Source organism: Orcinus orca, chromosome 9, assembly GCF_937001465.1.
Source record: "Orcinus orca chromosome 9, mOrcOrc1.1, whole genome shotgun sequence".
NCBI lineage: Eukaryota > Metazoa > Chordata > Mammalia > Artiodactyla > Delphinidae > Orcinus > Orcinus orca.
In genome coordinates this window covers 20,469,850-20,488,495 of record NC_064567.1, presented here as the reverse complement: position 1 = coordinate 20,488,495, position 18,646 = coordinate 20,469,850, and the positions used below count along the sequence as shown (strand labels likewise).

The window sequence follows — 18,646 nt, the reverse complement described above, 5'->3', positions numbered from 1 at the left end:
ACCCATGTAACCCACCCAACAGCCTACGAGGTAGGTGCCATTATTACCCCAGGGTCCCACGAGGATAAGGAACTTCCCCAGATCCCAAGACAGAGAAGCGTCAGACCGGGCCACGACCTGGGCAGCTGGCACCGTGTCCTGCCCCCTCTTGGGACTCCTGAGAGCACGGAACGAGATGCGTGAAAAGCCTCAGCACCATCACAGTCCAGTTACGGAAGGGCAGCAATTTCAACCGGCTTCACTCTGAAGATTTTAAACTGGGGAGGCCAACAGTCTCAAGGCCCCTTCAGTGGGGGAACCCCTGAACTCTTCAGAGAGACACTCGCATTGAACCAGCAGCTCCCGCAGGTCAGGAACATGCATGTTTCCAAAACAGGTCCGTTTGCATTTCCTTTGCTGCTGTGCTGGTACACGGAAGGCTGGTACCTCTCCAGGCAGTTCTCAGGAGAGAGCAGAGCTCACCAGAGCCAGGGTGGTACCGGCCAGGCCACCGGCGGCTCCGCCAGGCTCAGCACAGCCCCTCCTGGCGACCCTCTGGTTCCCCAAGGTCTCCAGCCTTGGCTTGCCTCCTGCCTGGCCCCCCTAGTCCCCCACTCCACGGCGGCTCTTGAGGGAAGAGCAGGGAGACATGGTCACCTCACTGTGCCACTGCGCGGGGCCTCAATCTGCCCAGACGTCTGTCTCCTACTGCCCAGCGCCCGACTCCGAGACAGCCCCTCCCACGCAGGCGTACCCGTTTTACCTCCCCTCTCCTTCAGACCTCTCAGAAGACATTTCTCTAATTTGTCCCGATAATAAGAGACAATGCCACTTCCTGGGCTCCCGCCATGGGCAAAGGACAGTCTTGGCACACTGTACACATTGGTCCAATGAAGCCTTCTCGTGACCCTCTTTTAACAGCCTCTCAGGGAAGCTACCGTGGCTTCCCAAGGCCAGCCAGCAGGATTGCCAAACCCCAGCTTGCTTGGCTCCTGAGCGCCCGTCCATCCTGCGCGTCCTTGGCCTGTCTGGCCTACCCCTGGGCCTGGGAGGTGACTGAAGGCCAGCTCTGAGTTCCCCCTGCAGCGCCCCGTGCAGGGCCTCCTGGAGCTCAGGTGGCCGTCCGTCGAGGGCAGGGGAGCCAAGTGCAGGCTTGGCTTGTGGCGCCTGGAGTGGAGGAGGATGTGCTCTGGACTCCCTGGCCTGGCTGCACGCTCAGGGCAGCAAGGCTCAGGGCCCTGGGAAGGAAGGTTTAGCGAAGCTATCTGCAGGGAAAGAGCATCCCTGTAGCAGCATGGGGTTTGGAATCAGAGAGACTAACAGACTCGTACATGGAGGAAAGCCCTGTCACCTCCGGGCTCTACTGCCTCGTCTATAAAATGAGAATTTGAGTGCCTATGTCATAATGTTTCAAGAACATTAAGTAAGATAATGTATGTAAAGTGCTCGGCACACACAGAGCGCGCTTCAACAGCAGAAGTTTTATTACCTGCCTCTCCTCCATTGGCTGTTTCCACTGATCCCTCTTGCCCCAGAGTTTCCAAGGTGCCTAATGCATTGGCACAGTGTCTGGGTGTGGAAAGTAGGCATTTTCTCCCCCTTTCAGGAAGAGGGGATGGAGGGAAGTGCCTTGGTAGAGAGTATCTAGAACAGTTCCCCTGTGTAACTTGCACCCCTACTCCCTAAGCAGACGGCACCCTGAAACAAGACTTTCTTTATTCACCAGACGGTTTGATAATTTAGTTGAAGTCTGTGAGTATAAAACTGGATAGTAAATTTTCATTGTAACCCAATAGGTTAGAGTTTAGGAGGCAATGATATAGGTGGAAAATGAGGTGTGTGGTTACTGTTTGCTCTCTGTCTTTGAAGGACTGGTGTGTGATCAGTGCCTGGGCAACCCCTCACCCAAATGCCCGGACTGCACCAGACGGTCACAGAAGAGAGGCCTGGTAGCCTAACCTCCAGGACAGCCTAGAGCCAGAGGACCCCATCTTCTTCACACGCACCTACCATGCCCATCCCAGTGCCCGAAAAGGTGCAAACCCTGCTTCAGATTAGTCAATGGCTTCCCTAGGAATGTTTCCAAACCCGGAAAACCAATAGAGAGAAACTATTCCAGTGGCAGGGAGAGGTTGGAAACACGTAAGAAAAGAACCATCCACACAAGATCTCTGGATCTTACAAAGGAGGCTGGATCTCACACAGCCCCAAGCTAATGTGGAACAGTAAAAGTTGATTTCTGTCTGTAAGAAATTAATTAATGAGCTCAATGGCAATGAAAAAGTCTTATATTCTAGGTATATGCCCCAAAAGATGGAAGCAGGAGCTCAAACAGATATTTGTACGCCCATGTTCATAGCTGCATTATCACACTAGCCAAAAGGTGGAAGCGGCCCAAGTATCCACAGACAGATGAACGGATAAATAAAACGTGGTCTCTACACACAAGGGGCTTAAAAGGAAAGAAATTCTGTCACGTGGTACAACAAGGATGAACCTTGAAAACATTTTACTAAGTGAAAGAAACCAGTCACAAAGGTCCAAATACTGTATGATTCCACCTATATGAGGTACCCAGATTAGCCGAGTTCATAGACACAGAAAGTAGAATGGTGGTTGCCAGGGGCTGCAGGGGAGGGGGAGGGGGGAGCTACTGTTCAATGGGTACAGAGTTTCAGCTGGGGAAGATGAAAAAGTTCTGGAGATAGACTGTAGTGACGGACAGTAATGTGAGTGAACTGAAGCCCACTGAACTGTACACTTAAAAACAGCTGAAATGGTAAATTTTATGTTATGTGTATTTTACCAGAACTTAAAAAACTGTGTGACCTGCTTGATTCAGAGCCCATGCCTGACGATTAGCCGTCTCGTGGTCTCCAACTCAGGGAAATCGGTGAAGCTGACTGTTAACTCCATCCTGAGCAGAAGGATGGGATGAGAAAGTCTCCCCTTGTGATAAAGGCAAGGACAAGAGAGAAGCCTCAGGTTTGAGGGGAAATTCTAACGTGCCAGATGAGGAATCAGGCCACGGTAGGACGTGCTGTGACTTGTAACGGGGCCCATGGGAACAGTCTCGGGCAGAGGTGAGGTGTCCACCCAGGGAGCATCTGGGGAGCCATACAGGCTGGTCAGGTAATCATCAGAACCCAGTAGCCCCGATTCTCAGAGGCCTTCTTGGGCAGCCCTCCAAGGGCTGAGCTCATCCCACAGCCCCTGACCGATGGGCGGGGCAGGGGAGTCGGGGACTCCTGGTGGTGCAGATCTACACGTGCCCTGGTGAGTGTGTGTCCAGCCTGCGGGGTGGGCGGTGTCCCAGTGAAGTGAAGACACTGTGGGTCTCTGGACCGTACCGAACAAGGGCTCCTGAAGCTTTCTGGGCAGGGGTAGGAGTCTGCTGCAGTTCACTCTGCAGCCCCAGAAGCCTCCGGTGAGGGGGGCCTCAGATGCCTGGGAACAAGGCAGGCAGGGCCAGGGCAGCACACAGTGGAGGAGGGAGCTGGCTCCCAGCAGCGCTCTGAGGGCACCCAGGGCTTCTGTCTTTTGAGCCCAGCTTGCTGGGCGGGCTCCTGGGCTGGGCACCTTGCTGAGGATTAAGCCTAGGAGTTGGGTAGCAGTTTCTCTCAGAAAACTAGCCCTGGAGGAAAGGCCCGGGGAAGTGCCGCTGGGTGGGGATGCCACCAGCTTTCAGCAAGGGGCGTGGCACAGTTCGGAAAGGCAATGAGAGGGAGGCATTAGGATGCTGGTCTCGGGCAAAGAGGGTTGCTAGAGACAGTGAGGCAGGTCATGTACCGCACGCGTCCAGGAAGGGCCGCATATGGTCGGTGCCGTCTGGAGCGGTGCCGTGCTCGACCTGCACCCTCCCACAGCATCCTGTGGGGGATGAGCCCTGGAGCTCCCCTCCACTGCCCTGGGCAGCCCTTGCGAGTGCACTGCCCTTAGGTGTGTGCTACATCAGTGCCAAGCCAGGCCTGAGAATCTAAACATCTACAGAGATGCAAGGGCAGGTGGGAAAGCCATAAGCTAAACGGGATCAAATGAGAAACAAGACCATACGATAGGACGTGGCATGATTTACAATACGGGCCATAGGACTGGTTGGGAAAGCAGTGTGGAGTGTGTGTGTGTCCATCAAGAAAACACCTTGTGTGGGAGAAGGCTGTCTCCCAGCCCGCTCCAAAGTATTCGGGCTGCCCTACAGGGATGCCAGCTTGGAAATGGTCTCAGAAAATCTGATTTAAAAGTTAAATGCTTATGGACATATATACACTACCAAATGTAAAATAGACAGCTAGTGGGAAGCAGCCGCACAGCACAGGGAGATCAGCTCGGTGCTTTGTGACCACCTAGAGGGGTGGGATGGGGAGGGTGGGAGGGAGATGCAAGAGGGAGGAGATATGGGGATATATGTGTACGTATAGCTGATTCACTTTGTTATACAGCAGAAACTAACACAACATTGTAAGGCAATTATACTCCAATAAAGATGTTTAAAAAAAAATGGTTAAATGCTTAAAGCAAATCTACTTGGAATTTTGAGCTAATGAAAAAGAGAAAATAACTTTACATACTCATCCTAGTTGAATTCTTATTTTGAGGGGTGTGGGGACGTTCAAACACAACTTGCCTTCCTAGGACTGCCATTCCCACCCTAATTCAGGCAGACACACAGACATTCATTTATTCAAATCATTCAACACTTCCTGCATGCCTACTATGTGCAAGCACTCTGCTGGAAGCCAGAGTTACAAAGATAAATGAGGTATGCACAGTCTACACAAAAGTCACACACACACACGCACGCACGCACGCACACACACACACACACACTCTTCATTCCACAATCAAGTTGGAGAAATGTGTGTGGGGGGCCCCAAGGGCCCTGGGGACTTGCTGCATTTCCTGCAGAGGGACACAGCCTCTACGTCCCCTTGGAGAACCCATGCAGACATTCCCAGGGGGTCAGTACCTGCTTCACTGTGCAACTCCGGAGTGGCAGGTCTGTTTCTATGTTACGGACAATATAAATATGGAATCAGTCTCATTTTCCGTGGTGTTCTGGCCAAAGCTTTTTGATCCATCCAAAGTCTCCAGAGCCGTAGGGCATGACACAGACACGGCCCCTCAGAAGCCACGTGCACAGGCTTGTCCTTAGGAATACAGACTCTGGAGTCTCCCTGCTGGACTCGGATCCCTGCCCCACTCCCTCCCAGTTGTGTGGCCTTAGTTTTTTCACCTGTGAAATGGGTGTACCTGCTTCGGAGGGCTCTTGGGAGGTTAAATCAATGCACATGTGTAAAGTACTGAAAACTGGCCCAGGATGTTAGTCAACAGTCAACTCAGGGTAATTATTCCTTATGATGATTATTGTGCCCTGGTTTCCTCATTTATATTTTTCGCATTTCTCTGGTATTTATAAGTCATTCCAAATCCCTTTCAGAACAAAGCATAATATGAATATACGCTTAAGCCAGACACTATGCTAGACACTAAGTGGGATAAAATGTTCACAAGATGAGGTCTCTGCTGGTACAAAGGCAGTGATGTTCTTACCACTCACATTCCCACCTTCGTCCTGAGTGCAGCCGTTATCTTTCCCACATTTATTTACTGAGCACCAACTAAGCGGTGAAATCCCTTATATCGTGGTTTCTTAAACAAGGGTCCGTGAACTTCCTACATCGTTTGCCAGATTTCCCGTTTCTGTGTCTATGGACAGCTTTTTGAGGAGAGGGTCTTCAGCTTCCATCCAATTCTCAAGGGATTTATGACCCCCTAAGACCCAAAGCCTTACTCCCACCTCTGCTCTGAGTTCCCTTTCCTCCCGAGGGACGGGCTGGCAGCAACGGCGGGGCAAGCTGGTACCACCCCTTGGGCAAGTCTCATCCCCTCCCTGGCTTCAGCTGACCCTCCTCTGAATGAGGCGTCTGGACTTGGTCACCATTGTCCCTCTCTGCACTAACACCACAATGGGAAAGGACTTGGCCACAGAACTGCTTCTCACCTCGAGGTCCCGGAGGACAGGGTGGTCTTCAATTCCCGGGAACAACACTCGCATAGTGTAGGTTCTGTAGTCCAGGAAGGGAATCCCAGCTCCGTCCAGGTCACTGGTCAACTCGTGGATGTCCGTCTGCAGCTCGGCAAAGGCTGGCACAAAGACAAGCCCGTGAGACTGCTGGATGGGGCCCAGGAGCTACGCCGCCTCGGAACACTCAGAACCCTCTCCCAGGCCCCCAGAGACCCGCACAGTGGACCCGAGTAGCGCAGGAGTGAGGAGGAGGGGGATGTTTTACGTAGCTGAGGTGAACGATGTAGGTATGGGAGAAAGATGCAGCACAAGGAAGCTTGTCTTGGGCCAAATCCCTTCCAAAACATGAATGGGGGGCAGGCTGTCCACAGATGTGAGCTGCTGCTGGGGCCAGGAGGGCCTCCCCCTCTGAAGATGAGGGCTTTGGCTTGCAAAATATGCTGGGGGTTAGGGGTGATATCGAAGGACAGAGGGAGTGAAGGGGGCAGTTCCAGTGATCGCGAGTCTGTTTCAGATTCTGTGTTTTACAGTGGGTTTCCTTATAGGAGTTAAGAACTATTTCTTCTGAAGTCCCAGTTCTTGGCCACGCAGCTTACCGGAGACATCAAACCACCAAATGCAGCCAGATGAAGGCTCTTGCCCCACTGATATATCCCTTCTGGATAAATATGCAGGGTGTCTCTATGTCCTTCCTTTCTCAAGGTCATGCTACTCAATGGTGAATTATGATCTGCATATAGGTACCGCTGTCCGTGGAGACAGCCCAGGCCTCCGGCATGGTCACGAAGCTGCAAGACCACCCCCCGTCCCCCGAGAAAGTTCCACACACGGACCCACTGTTACACAGCCGTGTGATCACTCTCTGTCCTGGGTACAGCCCTCCACCCTGGGAGGTTGTCAGAGGTCATGTGCTCAGCCCTTCCTTCTCCCATTTTTTCCCTTAGCACACGCAAATGCACATGTACACACATGCATGCAAGCACACATACACACACACACACACACACACACACACACACACACACAAGATGGATTAATACATGCCTGCAAAGAACAGCCAGTGGATATCGACTAAACAATACTTCTTTCTATTTACATAGACAAGAATAAGGAAAAACTACTTTGTGGGCTCAGAAGGAATTCACAAGCCCAGTGTAGCTCCAGGGCCCTCAAAAAGCCAGCCCTGCACCCAGTGGTCTCTGCTGACGACGTGACCACAACGCGGCTGCCCAGCTGCTGCCGGCAGGACCCCACCACACCCTGTGGTGCTGACCTCCTGCCTGGGGACCCTGGGTCTCCGGGCCTTGAGGATACCAGTGGTTCTGGTTTGACAACGGGGATGGCGCCGGGACCCCTGGAGAGGCTGCTGCAGACCCCTCCTGTGCTGCCCTCTTTCTGCATCTCTGCTCACACTGACGCGGGGGGACCTTGTCAAGAAAAGTGACTCCGAAGGTAGAGTAACCCTAACACATCTGAGTGGAACCTACACCGATACGTGTGAAAGGGGAGTCAGTGAGCCTTTCTGGCATGTACCGTCACCAAAATCCCTGATGAGAACTCGTGTGGGCTGAGTGAGAAACACACGTGTGTGTGTTTGTGGGAATGCATGCATGGGCATGAGTGTGAGGGCATGAGTGACCGCCTGAGTGGGCGTCAGTGAGTGTCTGTGGGCATGTGTGCACGCATGTGTGTGTGTTTATACATCCAAAGGCCGGGCCTTGGGCGGGGGCCAGGCTGGGCCTCTTCGGGGTCTGTATGTGGCTGACGGCCTGACTCACCGTCAAGGCTTTGGGAAGTCGCCTTCCCTGGACCCAGGCTGCCCTTTCAGCGTTCAAGAGGCAGCTCGGGGCGCCTCTGGAAAACACTTTCAAGGCGAATCCTACGTGTCCTTTGCTCTATCATCTCTCTTCCCACCCACGTGAGACAGCCTCTCCCGAGCTAGAAGCCAAGGCCCTCCCCTGGTGTCCCCGAGTCAGGACTCCCTTTGGGACTGCTAATTCCTCCTTCTCCGGAACGTTCCAAGAGGAACCTGGCTTCACACTGCCCCCGCCGCCCCCTCCCAGTTGGGGTGCTCAGCTGGCGGGGAGGAAAAGGAGGGAGCTAGCTTTTTACAGGTCTGCAGCTTTCCTTCAAGTCACTGAGCGTCTCCATTCAAGGCCTCACGCCTGGCACATAAAAGAGATTCTAATCACTACACCTAATTAGAGGGAAGAGTACATTGCAGAGAAAAAAATTAAGCAGCGTAAATATAATAAAAGGCAGTAATTAACAGTCCCACAAGGCGGATGCTGTGTTGACAGCTGAGGATGTGGAGAGAGGATGGAAGGGACCCGCTTCCCCATTAGAGAGCCACGGCCTCCCTGGTGGGAACGCCAGAGCCCCAGGTACAGGCTGATTACTCCGCGTATAAATCTACAAAAGAATCAGCTCAGACTCTCCCAGGGTGACTCACGAACGGTCTCCTGGGGGTGACAAGGGTCTGACTTCTACACTTCCTTCCTGGATTTAGTGCGGCTGATTTCACTTCATGGTGGTGTTGGTAATTTTTTAAAATACAAGCTGTAAAACGCTCTTTCCTCTAAGTCGCAGATCAGCCCTCCAGCCTCACCTTCCTTCTGAAAGAAGATTGCTTGAGCGCGTCATGGCAGGGCGCCTCCGGGTCCCCCCCAGAGGAGAGGGCAAAACTCACCCGGCCGGGATCCTGGGCTAGACACGGCTCTAGTGGGGTCTGAAATGATCCCGGCCTGACTTGAGGTAGAGATTCTGGAGGTGGGAGACCCAGGCGAAAACCTAGCGCCGCCCGCCGCCCACCTCTGCGGCTGTGTGAGATGCACGCGCTCGCACGCATGCGCCCGCACTCGCACGCACGCACACGCACTCACACGTACGCACTCGCACTCGCACGCACGCGCACGCATGCGTGCCCAGCCCCCTGCCACTCCGGACCTTCCTTGCACTCCAGGGCCACGCGGGACTCCAGGTTGTCCATCTGCATCTGCAACCGCTTCAGCGTGAGGTCGCTCTCGCGGGACTTGCGTTTGTAGGCGATGAGAACGGCCACGATGAAGATGATAAGGAGGCCGCCGGCCACGGCGATGCTAACGATGGCGGGCAGGCTGAGCGGGCTATCTGGGGCAATGTACACCATCCCCGGGGAGTACTCCATGCCACCGACTCGGGCCTGGGGGGACACGCGGGGGGAGACGGAGCTGGGTGTGGGCACAGAACATCCTAGGCAAGGGTCCCAAGCCACCCGTGAGCTGGTGACCAGGGTTGCGTGAGGGAAATGGCTCCAGGGAGGAGAGTCATTGCTGGCTGTAAAAGCAGACAGGAGGGCACCTGGGGTGGAGGGAGCGGGGGTGAACAGCTCAGCGCAGGCCACCCCCACAACTGGGAAAGCCACACATTATATTATTAGGGAGTGAACTCGGTTGTCTTCATGAGGAAACAGCACTCAACTGGGATCTAAAAAAGCCTACGTGCCATCAAAGTCCGGATCCCCGAAGACTCATCCCATTGTGAGGACAGATGACAAAGGCACAGGACGTGATATTATGTCCTGCCCGGGTCAACGATGGTCCTCTCCTGGAAGGGTCTCTTGCCTCTAACAGGTGACATAGCACATCACTGAATGCTGTTTCGAATTGCCCTTACTGTAGCACCAGCCAGTATGGAAAGAATGACAGTACGGAAGAAAGAAGTCTGAAGTGGGACGAGGAGAAGGAACTGGGAGTGTGGGAGAGCCAGGAGGAAAGTTCAAGAAGGCCAGAATCCCCTCCCAGAAAGCCCTGGTGGCCCAGGATGGAGCTGGACCGCTCACCCCACCGCATCCTTAGTGCCTGCCCATCCAGGGTGGAGTCCCGCCAGCCTCACCATCACTTTGTGCCGGCCTATGAGGTTGGGGGACTCGCAGAGCAGCTGCACATCCGACACTGTGACGGTGCACGGCTTCTCCCCGACCAGCACGGTGTAGTTCAGCTTTACATTGCCCCCAGCCACGGGCGGGATCAGGTTCTTGCCCTGCATGGACAGGAAAGCCCAAGTTCCCACCCCAGAGTCAGGAGCACAGCTACTGGCTGGCTGACATGTCCTCCCACCTGGAGGCCCCATCCTTCTGGGGAGCTGGTGGAGAGGCCACCTTCCCTAATAAGTCCAAAAAATTCACAACACCTATACCACTATTCCCCCTTCCTCAGTGGGAAATCAATAATCAAGGCACTCTTTTCAGCTTGTCCCAAAGGCAGCTTCAGAATCCTTCTCAACACAGAGCTGTAATCAGTCACTACCAGTTGCTTCAAATTGTCACATGAGTTAAAATTAATTTTCTATCCATGCTCCAAAGAAGCCCTATAAGGTGGTTTGCAAAGGGCTGCACGGGAGGAAGCAGTAGGAGCCTTTGACCTCCCACGTCCTGGACTCAGGGGCCAAAGCTGGGAGTCAGATGGCCAGGGTGGATCCAGCTGCCCTGACCAGGTTTCTGTGGCCCCTGAAGAGGGTGCGCCTCTCAGTACAAACTCAAAGAGCACATTTACCATAGCCTGGGCTACAACACAACCGCTGCTAGCTAATGACACCTGCCACAAGACCTGGCAGAAGCCCATGACTTGAGGCCTCCTCCTGTGACTTGGAAAGCCTCCCCTTGCGCACAGTGGCCTCCTTCCTCCCGTCTCACGCTACCTTTAGGATGATGGGTGTGCCGGGCTTGAGCTCCAGGATTCCTGAGGGACCGAAGGCCTCAAACACAGGATTGGGATAGTAGGTGAAGTTGGTCTTGTTGAGGATTAGCAGGGACTGGACGTTGTCCAGGATGAAGCCAAACTCCTCGGGCCTCTCCGTCAGGTCAGACTGGTGGTCGGGCCCCAGAGCGAGGGCAGGGGCCTGGCAGGTCATCTCAGTAGCGTTCAGAACCTCGCAGAGCTGGGGTGGAGCCGGAGAGGGAGGGCTATGTGGCGTGTCTCCGCACACCTGCAGCCCCAGACACCCGCCGGCTCTCCCCCGGTGCCGTCGTATGGCGTGGTGTTGACACGGGACAGTCATGGGTGGATCCCCACAGCTCCAGTGGAGTCAGGACCACACAACCTGGGCACTCCAGGACAAGCTCTGCAGCTGACACCTACCTCTGCCCTGCCCATGGCAGGCACTAGGGTATCTCTAAGTTAAGGAATGGCACTGGGGGTCAGAGGACGGAAGAATAAAGGTCTTCCATCCCTTATTAAGAATAAGAAACCCCAGAAACCCCGAAGAGATTGCTCCTGCATGCCTGTACCCCAGAGTGTAGAAATGGCCTCATGTCTGCTCCCCCATCCCGCCATCCCAGTGTCCGGGGCGTCACACGCGATGGGTCATCGGTGTCTGGGGTGAGCCTGCCTGAGCCCTCGGAGAGCCCACACCCTTTAGGACGGCCACGCGCCGAGTGCACAGCGCCCCCGTGAGCCCCACCAGTCCCGGACTCACATTGATGTGCTCCTTCCCTCCGTGCTTGGCGCGGATCTGGGGGTTCTGTATGAGGTCCAGGTGAGTCCCCCTCACGGCGATGGGTGTGTTCCCACTGGTGGGGAAGAAAGAAGGAGGCGTGTAAACACAGGGACAGGAATAGCAACAGCACCTGATGACGATGACGATGATGATGATCTATCAGGCTGCACCCCAGCACTGAAGACGATGATAACCGGCGGGCAGGGTAACATTCACGGGGACAAGCTGACAAGCTGACTGCATAATAATAAGGACGAGCCCTCAGCAGCCGAGGGGAAGTCAGTGATGACCAGATGTCCGCGGCCGTCCTGCACTGAGCTCGTTCGGAGCGCGGACACTGCACGGAAGCTGGGCCTGTAGCACGGCCCTCTTGGCCCCCGAGGCCTCCTGACCTGAGCCAGCTGCTTCTCTGCAGTCTCCCAGCGTCTCTTTCCCTGCCCTCCCCAGTCTCAGGGAATTTTCTTCACCCTGGCCTTGGCCTAAGGGAAGCCTCGCTCCAGACGACCCTCCACCAGACCCTCCGAAGTCTGAGCACAGCCTCCTCCCCCAGGACAATCATACCACACATTTCCACCTTAGAGGCTTCAGTCGGCTGGGACATGGGAAAGGCCAAGGCCCAGCCACTCAGGAACCTCCTGTAAGAATGCAAATCTGAAATGCTCCAGGGCTCTCGCACCCTGGGGAGTCAGCCAAAGGACTGCTAACGCCCAGCGATTAGGAGACTCGTCTTTGGGTAGCTTTTCAATGGAAACCTGGACGCCACTGTCCTATCTTCAGGGCCACTGAGAAGCTGGCATGGGATGGAGGCTAGCTTCCTTGGGGGCTACTCAAAGGAAAGTGATGAATTATGTTATCTGCAATCAGGGGAGTATCATTGAGAAGAATCTATTTAAAACAGGTAAGTGGTTATAAGCTTGTGGGTAAAGAGTCCTTGACGGCCCCATTCATCTCTACCCCTCTATCCATCTGCCCCCCTTTACACGCCATTCCTGCCCTCCCTTCCTCTCGCCCTCCACCGGTCCCCACTGAAGCACGTCCCCACCCCACGTATGCATATGCAGGAAGATTTCCTCGAAACCCAGAGAGCCTCTCGGCCCCGGCAGTGCTGGCGAATGAGCTTCTGGTGTCCAGCCAGCTCCCGATCTTCTCGGTCATCAAGTCAACACACGTTTATCGAACGCCCCCATCACCCATCGCCACTCATCAGTAACCCAGGCTGTTGCAAGCAGTGTAAAGCCACGTGTTCTGCAGAGCCCCACCCCATCCCAGACTCCGTTAACTGCAGTGAAACCGCTGGAGCCCCGGCCCCTTCAGAACGCACCTCCAGCCTCCCTCTTGATGTGAGAGTGACTGGGGGCGACCGCCGAGTGCCAGGAGGGACAACACCTCTATTTCTGCGCCAGTGACGCGAGGAAGAACTGAATTAAACCAGGCTGTGAACGCCTTCGGGAGCCACAGAGTTTGCCCAAGCACAGGGGGCTGTGCCAACTTCCTGGACTCGCCAGGCCCTGGGGGCAAATCCTGGACTAGCTTTTACAGGTTCTCTGCCCCTCTCTGTCTTACATGTACCTGCTTTCAGGTCACGGCTAAAGCTTACAAGGCTTGGGCCTTAGAGACTAACTGCTGAGGACAGCCAAGCTGCATCTCCCAAAGGCTGCCTTTTGTTTAGGTGTAAGGCCCGGTGGCAAACTCTTTCTGTAAAGGGCCAGGCAGTAAATATTTTAGGCTCACTGGGGCCATGTGGTCTGTCGCAGTTACTCAGCTCTGCTGCGGTGGTGAGAAAGCAGTAGAGACAAAACATATTCGGATGAGCATGGCCGTGTTCCAATAAAACTTTATTTATGAAAGCAGACGGACAGCCAGATTTGGCCCCCCAGCTGGAGTTTGCTGACCCTGGTTTACAAGATTGTTCTCTGGACTGGACTCATCATTGACCCCCCATCTCAGCTTGTGGTAACCACATCTTCATGCTCTGCCCCCTCTCCTGACCCCAGACATCCTCCAGAGCTGAAGCAGACGGTGGGGAGGGCTGAAGACGGGGGATGTGGGTAGAGGGGGTGAGGAGGGAGGGGAGACGAGCCAGGCACCGCACTGGGTGTCTGTACCTCACGTAATCCTCTCAGTGTCCCGTGAGGGAGCTGACTGGTGAGAAAGCCTGGATCCGGGGAGGTTAACTAATTGAAGGTCACTTGGCTGCTAAGCAGTGGAGCTGGGCTGCACCCACTCCTTCTGAGCCCAAGTCCACTCCCCCCGAGGCCCCTGATACAGCAGTTTCCCCATGCTCAACAGGGGTCTTGCTATCAGGATGCCCTCTGCAGCACCTTCTGGCCTCCTAGTGTGCCCAGCAATCCTCACATCGGCCCCCAGGGCCGGGTCCTGCTCAGAGTGCTTTCGGTGGAAGGAGGCAGCCCCGGCAGGAAGGTCTGACCCGGGGGGTGCTCTGAACCACCACCGCCAGTTCATCAGTCCCCACAGCAGGACTGGGCCCCAGAACTCCCCTTGGCTTTGGAGGGTCGAGGAGGGAAGCCCAAGGTCAGGGCAGGCCCTACCTGATGATGCTCCACTCGGGCTCGATCCGCACGATGGTAGGATCCTCCATGTACTGGAAGAACAGGTCCTGGTGGATCTTGGCCCTGTCCACCTGCACCATCACCTTCATTTCCAGCACCTCATCTGAGGACGTGGTGTTGCAGACGATGTAGGACGGAGAGCGCCTGCGGGAGCGAGATGGGGAGCTGGGCTCCTGGGTGTTGTTGGGCGGGACATTGTGGTCCTGGGTCGGGGCCCTCCCGTGCCCCTCCCTGTTCATCAGGCTCGTCAGAGGCAGTGGGGGAGCAGCGCCCCGACACAAAGCCCTGAGAACTACTGACAAAGACTCTCTCCTTGACCAGACTGTAGACGGGTTCCTCTGAGCCCCCTTTTTGACTAGGCTTCTTCCTGAGGCCCTGTCTTTGATTTGCCGACCCCCATTTTTAGCAAGAATCCTGCTAACTTAGTTTGGCAAGAACCCCCCCCCCCCCATATCTGAGTACCCTTGATATCTGATCAAATTCCGCCTCCTTAACCCTTGATGTCTGGTCACCCTGACTGCCTTCAGCAAGAGTCCTGTTAAGTCGGTCTAGCAAGAATCCTCCTAAACTCGTTTCCTCTTAGTAATTTTCCATCCACTGCCTCCCTTGCTCTGCCCCTTGGCTATAAATCCCCAGCTGTCTGCCGTATCTGGAGTCAAGCCCAATCTCTTTCTCCATTGCGACAGTCCTGACACCTATTGCAATAGTCCTGAGCAAGCTCTTCTTTACCATTTTAACAAGTGTCAGAGCCATTTTTTTCTTGAACGCTCAGGCAAGGCCTGGCCTGGCCTGACTTCAGATCTGTCGCAGCCCGCAGCATAGCTCTCTCCCAGGAAAAGCTCTCTCTGCAGAACCTCATGCCAGCGGCGCAGGGAATGTCCCCAACCACACCTCTTCTAGTCCTGCATCAGGGGCACCTCTTGCCTCCCTCCCAACCCTCACCCCCGCCCCAGGTTCCTGGCTCATGGACGGTGTGCTCTCCTGGGACTGGATGGTGGAACCAGGGAAGGGAAAGTCGGCTGCCCCTGGAGGTTCAGCCTCAGCCAGCTCTCGGCAGTCCCGGCTGGCTCTGCAGCAGCTGGCCAGGAGGTAACCCAGGGGGAAGGGGCCCTAGATTCCAAACTGTGTCCCGTGGAACCCTAGGGTCCTGCACAGTGGGTGGTACGCGGGCACCCAGGCTAAACGGTGGGCAACGGCACGATGGGCCGTTCAAAGGAAGGGGTGCCTGGCAGGTCCCCGGGCTGAGCCACGGCCAAGCACGGCCAAAGCGAACGGCCACTTTCTCAGGGAGGAGCAGGCACCTCCAGAAGGTTAGCCGGAAGTCTGCTGCCTGTCAGCCCCGCCCACCCTCTGGGCTGCGAACCCTGGAGCCTGCCCTGAGGTGAGTTACCTGTGGAAGAGGCAGGGCTGCTTCCCAAACATCACCACCACGTTGCTGCCCGCGTTCAGGTTGGTGCCCGTGATGGTCACCTGTGTGCCTCCGGACATGGGCCCCCGGCTGGGCTTCAGGTCTGAGAGCGTCAGCGTCTGTGCAGGAAAGGATCTGGTCTGAGGATGCTCCTGGGTAGGCCTGAGGCAGCACCCCACTCCCGGATTCCACTCGCCTTCTGGAATCCTTAGTCATGGCGGCCTCCCAGAGAGCAGGCTCAGTTTACCCAGGCCTGTGGGGACTGGCGGGCATGTGCACCTCTACACTAATAACAGTCATAATAATATTAGCTACTACGTAGTGACCTTTTAAGTGACAGGCTTTATATTTTATGTGTATCTATAGTGAGATATACATTTTTTAAAAATCGCCCAATCTATTCTACAAGGTAGGCATTATTACCCATCTTAAAGACAAGATTCAGAGATGTTAAGTAAAGTTTCCAAGGTCACAGAGCAAAGAAGCGGACTGAGAACTGACTCCAGAGCTGCAGTTCTCCACCACCTCTCCAGCCTCCAGCGAGGGTCGCTTTCAGGAAGGTAAGCTGCCCCTTCCACAGGCCTCTCCAGAGAGCTGCCCAAAGCACCCAGCGGCCAGAGCAATGAGATGTGTGAGCCCCAGGGAAACCCAGGAGGAGAAGCAAAGAAGGGTCAGTGGATTGAGTGAAGAGTCAGATTGGGGATGGGGGTGGGGATGGGGGAGGATCTGTGAGCTGAGGATTTGGAGTCTCAGTTTGTTCTTTCATTAGCATTTTAATGGAAAAAACTTTCCTAAGTCCCAGGTGAGAAGCCTGTATCTGCATTTAAATGAAGATTTCTCTCTTCTCTTACTCCCTTAAAGAATTCTGCACCAAAAGTTGAACCCACTCAGCTCCTGGGAGCGGGCAGGCAACCTCCTCTCCGAGAGGCCTCGATCGATGGATAACACTAGGGGAGGAGAAGAGAAGCCCCAGCGAAGCCTGCAGCCCCAAGGCCTGGCACGTGTGCGCCCCGGTCCCCGCACAGGGCACACGTGTGGGGACACGCAGGGACCCACGGGAACACGGGCGGACCTCTGCGCCCGGCATCCGCTCAGCGCAGGCGCGCTCGCGGGGCCCGCCCACCTGGTCCCTGCAGATCCCAAACCTGGAAGCCCCGTGACACCACCAAGCCAAGCCGAGGAGCGGCTTATGCTGGCTCTGGCTCAGCCCGAGACCCGCGCTAGGGTGGGGGATGGGACTGCTGCAAGAGCCTTCCGTTCTCAGCTTTGCCTGCACCGTGCTGTGTGACTCGGCACCAGTCACTTACCCTTTCTGATCTCAAAGAATCAAAAAGCGGTCCTCTCAGAGGTGCCTGACTGTTTTCTGGTTGTAACTTCCCACAGATGGTGCCTCCGCCCCACTGTCTGTCAAGGGAGAGCTTTCAGACCTGGCCCCTGCTGACCCCCCCGGAGAGGAAAGGGCAAGTGAGGGAGTTGCTTAAGGGGTAAGGGGCAACGTGGAAAGGAGAACAAGCTCCCTGGCAGCCTGGGGGTGAGGGTCCTGGAAGGGGTACAAGTGAGGAACCCTGACGGGTTTGCAGTGGCCCTCCTGTGTGGGGCTGGCTGGGTGCTGAGTTACTCTGGGGGTGGGGAGAGGACGATATGGAGACATGTTTCAACGTTGGGAGAACCTATTAATTATTCAAGGTTCGCTTCATAACTATTTTCCAGCGGGTCTGCGTGGGAAATCAGATGCGGTGTTATTTGCCATCTCTTCCCTTGGCTCCCTCCCTGGATGGAGGCAAAGGGGGGAAAAGTGTTGCCTTTACAGAGATCTCCAGGGATAGAACTGGCAACAGCCCAAGAGTGCTGATCTGCGGTCTGTGGGCCTTGGTGTCGGGGTTTTGGGTGAATAAACCCACACATCAGAGCCTGGCCCGATTTGTGGAGGGAAACTGAGGCAGACCCAAACCTCGGCACTGGGAGGGGCTCCCCAGCACCCCCAGGCCCTGAGAGGCACCCCTGAAAAGGGGCTCGCCAGGGGCCTCCACGGGGGTCCCAAGAGTGCCACCTGCCAGCTGCCCAGCAGGGCGGGAAGGCAGTGAAGGCTCGGAGGTGTTGTGGGTGGGCGTGTGACAGAGGGGCATTCTGTCCTTCCTGCCTCCCTGGTATGACTCACGGGGGACCTCTGCCCCTCATTCCCACCCTGAACCCCTCGGAGCTCTGTTGTCGGCAGTGAGGGGGGGTTGCTCAGTGACCAGGTCCTTAATGCAAACTGGGGTCTGGGAGGAGACTGGGGTCCGTGGCACCATTTCTCCCCCCGCAACTCTTCCCAAGCGGGTGTGTATTGCCAGGATAGTGCGTCCAATAGAAAAGTGAGCACGAGTCTGAGTCCCAGGGACCCACTGGACCAATGCATTTTCGCCTTGTGGCAACAACTCGCACCTTCCCTGCTCTTCTGCTCCGATTTCCCTTCGTCCCCGTCAACCCCCCGCTCCCCACTCCCTTCTGCTCCCATCTTCTGGTGCCCCTCCATGTCACACCTTATGCCGGGAACAGCCTCCCGCTACTCGATATCCATATGGAAAACTGTATTCTGCCTTAGACAGATCCTGCCTTTCCTTCTGGCTCCTTCCATGAAACCTTCCCTTAATACCTTACATCCAACCACATCCTGCTCCCAGGGTAGAAACACTCATGCAGGCAAGACCTTCCCTGAGAGCAGAAGGGGCTTTTGGTTGTCTACCACATACATGTGTTACATGAATTAAGCCCAAGAGCAGGTATCACAGAAGAAGGAGCAGCTGAAAAAGGAGACAGAGAAGGGAAGGGAGTCAGGCCACTCGAAGGCTTGAGGAAGGATTGGATAGGCAGGGCAGAACAGACCAAGGAACCTGGACAAGTCGAGAGGCAGTGGGCACCCTGGGCTCTTCTTGAGCTGGGGGCTGACGTGATGAAAATGGTATCCCCCAGTGTGGCTGGACTAGAATGGGTTCAGACCAACGGCAGGGATTTAAGGGGGCCACTGCAGTAGCAAAGGGAATGGGAAAAGTAAGACTCCAGGACATGGTGATAGAGGGATTGACATCAGGCATTAGGGGAAGCCGAGCCACAGACCACCAAGATGGTGGGCCCGGTGACAGGCCACTGACAGAAACGGGCAAGGGAGGGGGACGCGCTGTTTACGGGAGCTGACAGCTCGGGTGGGCC

The 18,646-nt window shown here is 55.4% G+C and overlaps 1 protein-coding gene across 4 annotated transcripts in view; it reads right to left on the bottom strand.

Annotated features, from left to right (window-relative positions):
- Positions 1-18,646, bottom strand: part of PLXNA4 (plexin A4) — a 607,131-nt gene that overhangs the window by 39,095 nt on the left and 549,390 nt on the right. For all 4 annotated transcript variants that reach the window (XM_049714950.1, XM_049714949.1, XM_049714948.1 and 1 more), the window contains 7 exons: positions 15,440-15,576; positions 14,029-14,193; positions 11,459-11,552; positions 10,682-10,921; positions 9,878-10,024; positions 8,951-9,185; positions 5,981-6,123 (listed from right to left, as the gene is read on the bottom strand). In XM_049714950.1, coding sequence (XP_049570907.1) covers positions 5,981-6,123; positions 8,951-9,185; positions 9,878-10,024; positions 10,682-10,921; positions 11,459-11,552; positions 14,029-14,193; positions 15,440-15,576 — 1,161 coding nt within the window. The remainder of the gene's footprint in view (positions 1-5,980; positions 6,124-8,950; positions 9,186-9,877; positions 10,025-10,681; positions 10,922-11,458; positions 11,553-14,028; positions 14,194-15,439; positions 15,577-18,646) is intronic.